The sequence below is a fragment of the Cupressus sempervirens genome, chromosome 6 (genome assembly GCF_028749045.1).
Source record: "Cupressus sempervirens isolate cs-2001-9-10 chromosome 6, ASM2874904v1, whole genome shotgun sequence".
In the NCBI taxonomy this organism is placed as follows: domain Eukaryota; kingdom Viridiplantae; phylum Streptophyta; class Pinopsida; order Cupressales; family Cupressaceae; genus Cupressus; species Cupressus sempervirens.
The window spans coordinates 584,874,870-584,878,077 of NC_143123.1; the positions used below are offsets into that span (position 1 = coordinate 584,874,870).

The 3,208-nt window shown below is 38.1% G+C and overlaps 1 protein-coding gene across 1 annotated transcript; it reads left to right on the forward strand.

The window, feature by feature from the left end:
• The first annotated feature begins 273 nt into the window (after positions 1 to 273).
• On the forward strand, positions 274 to 1,969 carry LOC149553599 (transcription termination factor MTERF15, mitochondrial-like). The gene has a single exon (XM_089789019.1). The coding sequence runs from the start codon at positions 488 to 490 to the stop codon at positions 1,682 to 1,684; it is 1,197 nt and encodes a 398-aa protein (XP_089645145.1). The 5' UTR covers positions 274 to 487; the 3' UTR covers positions 1,685 to 1,969.
• Positions 1,970 to 3,208: the final 1,239 nt, after the last annotated feature.

A 3,208-nucleotide genomic window follows, 5' to 3' on the forward strand; every position in this document is an offset into this window, starting at 1 on the left:
TAACAATGAAAGATACTTCTTAGACTAGAAAGTTTCTAAAAAAATATGTAAATTTTATTTTTATTATAAACCCTCAGCAAAATTAGTAAAAAATAAAAAATAAAATTTATAAATATATTTTAAAAATTTAAAAATTTAAATTAAAAAATGCTAAAATATTTTTATTATAAAACTTAATAGACAAAGTTTAATGAAAATATTAACAGGAAACTAACAATATCATTTGCTTAATGACCAAACAATTGAACCCATGATAAACCCTCTTCTCTTTTAATTCCCTGTCTTTTACACAGAAATAATATCAATTCGTTGATGAGCCTCCCTAAATTCTGATCGACTTTCCAGACCTCCAAATGTCTCGTTAATTTACACTTCGTTTTCTTGCTAAGCTTCTCGTGAAGAATATATGTAGTCACTGAAAGCCTAGTTGGTTATTTGCAGCTCCTTAGGAAACACTAGTTTGCTCTCTGTCTGCTGCATCTGCATCATGAGCATCAAACAGTACTTCTTACCTGTGCCTCGCACCCTCGTACTCAAAACCCTAACCCATTTTCGGTCTAATTTCTCTATTCTCGCAGACAGTAACAATGTGACGAACAGCAACAATGCCCCTTCGCAAAATCTCTTCTTGCACTTCGTTACCGCAAGATTAAACATGTCTTCAGCCGATGCCGCAAAAATGTTGAAAAGGAAGCCGTCATTGGGGCGACTAAAAACCCTCGATAATGTTGAACAGTTCGTGTCCATATTCCACAGATTCGGTTGCAACGAGGATCAAATTGCATACATAATCAGATCTCAGCCCTTCCTTTTGACCGTGAGTCCGGATAGACTGCTGGAGCCCAAGATTCAACTGCTTAAAGATTTCGGCATGGGGGGCGGAAATATAAGCAAAATTTTAACTCGGTTGCCGTGGATCTTGACCTCGAAGCTGGAAGTCCTCCGCTCCAACCTTGAGCTTCTTAAGACTGTATTCGCGACACAGGATTCGTTGGTCAGAGCGATTGGATATAGCCATCTGATTCTTGGACAGAGGTTGCAGAACTCCTTTAAACCCTCAGTTGCCTTCTGGGAGGGTTTTGGCTTTCGTGGAACAGAGCTCACCATGTTTTTGTTGGTGGACCCCCGGGCTTTGATGTGCACATCTCTCTCGCCCGAGCAACTTGATCTCATTCGTAGGATTGGCATTCACAAGGAAAGCAACATGTACAAATACGTTGTGAGCATTGTGGCCGTGAGCCGCATCGAAGTGTTAGAGGCTAGGATTCACAATCTTCAGCTTTGCGGTCTCTCGCCTGAAGAAGCCCTGCAAGTAGTTAGGGCTGAACCTTTAGTTCTCAACAAGTTGGCGGAAAATATTAAAGAAAGGATGGACTTTATGCTCAAACACATGGAACTCTCTCTAGGCTTTGTAGCCAAGCATCCACGCCTGTTGTTAATGAGTTTGAACAAGGTAATCAGGCCCAGGTTTTTAGTTTTGCAAAAGATAGCAAAGGATGGAGCGGGGAAGGTTAATCGAACTCGACTTGTTTCAGTGTTGAGGATGACCGAGCCTGAGTTTGTTGCCCAGACCATTCAAGGGCATCCTGAATCTGCTGCTCTGAGGACTGTTTATAAGAATGCCTTTGTTGATGACTCAACAGGTTCAAATATATCAAAGAAGAAGATGTCTTCTGTTTCTTAGCAATTGATGCTTTTTGGTGGCTTCAGTTAAAAGTACCACTTCAGTTTTCAAGGAAAGCCCATTTGGCGAAGATCCTGACCCTGTTCATTCCACTGCGCAAACTACTGCCCATAATTTGGATTGTAATTGATTCCCAGTGAAGGTATGGTTACAAATTATTAGATTTCTGTATCAGACCATCTAATTACTTTCATTGGGTGTGAAGTTATCTATCCGTTTTAACTATATTGAATATGGAAATGTATACACATTGCTTCTTTTTATCACAGACGTTTTGTTTAGCTACTTAACGGTCATTTTTATATCTCTGTTTATTTTCGTGGGTATTGCAGCACCATTGTTGTTATACCTATTTCATAGTGTCACAATTTTTTAAATCATTAATATGGTTTTTTAATGTAAATTATGGCATGTGTTTAATGAGAATATTTTTAGTAGTATGATATTAATTAATGTTGTGATTTTTGCTATTCTTTTGTGATGATTTTAGTATATAACGATGTAAATTATAAAGAAAAAATGTAGTGATGAATTGCAGAAATAAATTTTATAATGTAAAGTATCAATCTTAGTTTCTTGAATTCAAAAATAAAGTTTTAATCTTAGTTTCTAGAATTCAAGCAAGAAGATCTATTGAAGAGATGATGTTCAAAAGTATGTTTTGACACAAAGAACCAACAGTTTATACTGGTAGAAAATTATAGTAAAAAATCTAGTTATTGTTTTTAAAATTAAAAGCGACCAAAGCAAGGGGGTTGGTCCATATACAAGCAGAAAGCTGGTAACCAGCACATTACCAGCAGACAAAAGACTAACTAAACAGCATTAACGTTCCAAATGTCTGCAGAAACAACCAGAGACCAGCAACTAAGCTAAAACCAAATAAAGGAAACAAGCTAACTACGAAAGTTCCACATAATAAAAAATGGCAACCAGGCCAACCCGAGTCATAATTACAGTAGTAAACCAGCAAAACCAAACTACCAGTAAAACATTAAAAGTCTTTGATCCAAAGATCTCAGTAAACTGAAAAAACTTAAAAAACTTAGTTTTCATTTTTTCCTTTCCCCTTCGCTTGCAGTAGGATCCGGGCCTAGTCATCAGCAAGGAACTTGAAGAGCAACCTGTGGTCCTCCATAACCATACCCACGTCCTCCTTTTCCTGTGCCAACAATTGAAGGGTGGTGGCAGCAACATGAGTAACTTTAAGGCCGAATTTGGAGAAGGTAAAGAACCCCTCCTCCAAAGCTTTAACCCTTCTTTCCAGATTCATATACTGCTCCTCGAGCACCTCGGTCCCTTCCTTAGACCCCGCTTCAACCTTTGATGCATCCTTCTTAATTTTTTGCACTTGTAAATCATCCTGCAAAACCCGTGGGTTAGAGGAAACCTTAGAATTATCCTTAGTAGGGGATGAAATCGTTATAGGGTAATTATCCATCTTGCTGTTATCCTCACAAAAGGTAATGGGTTTGAGGGAAAAGCTGGCAGACACGTGGGTGATCTCCATTTTCTCAGCATTTC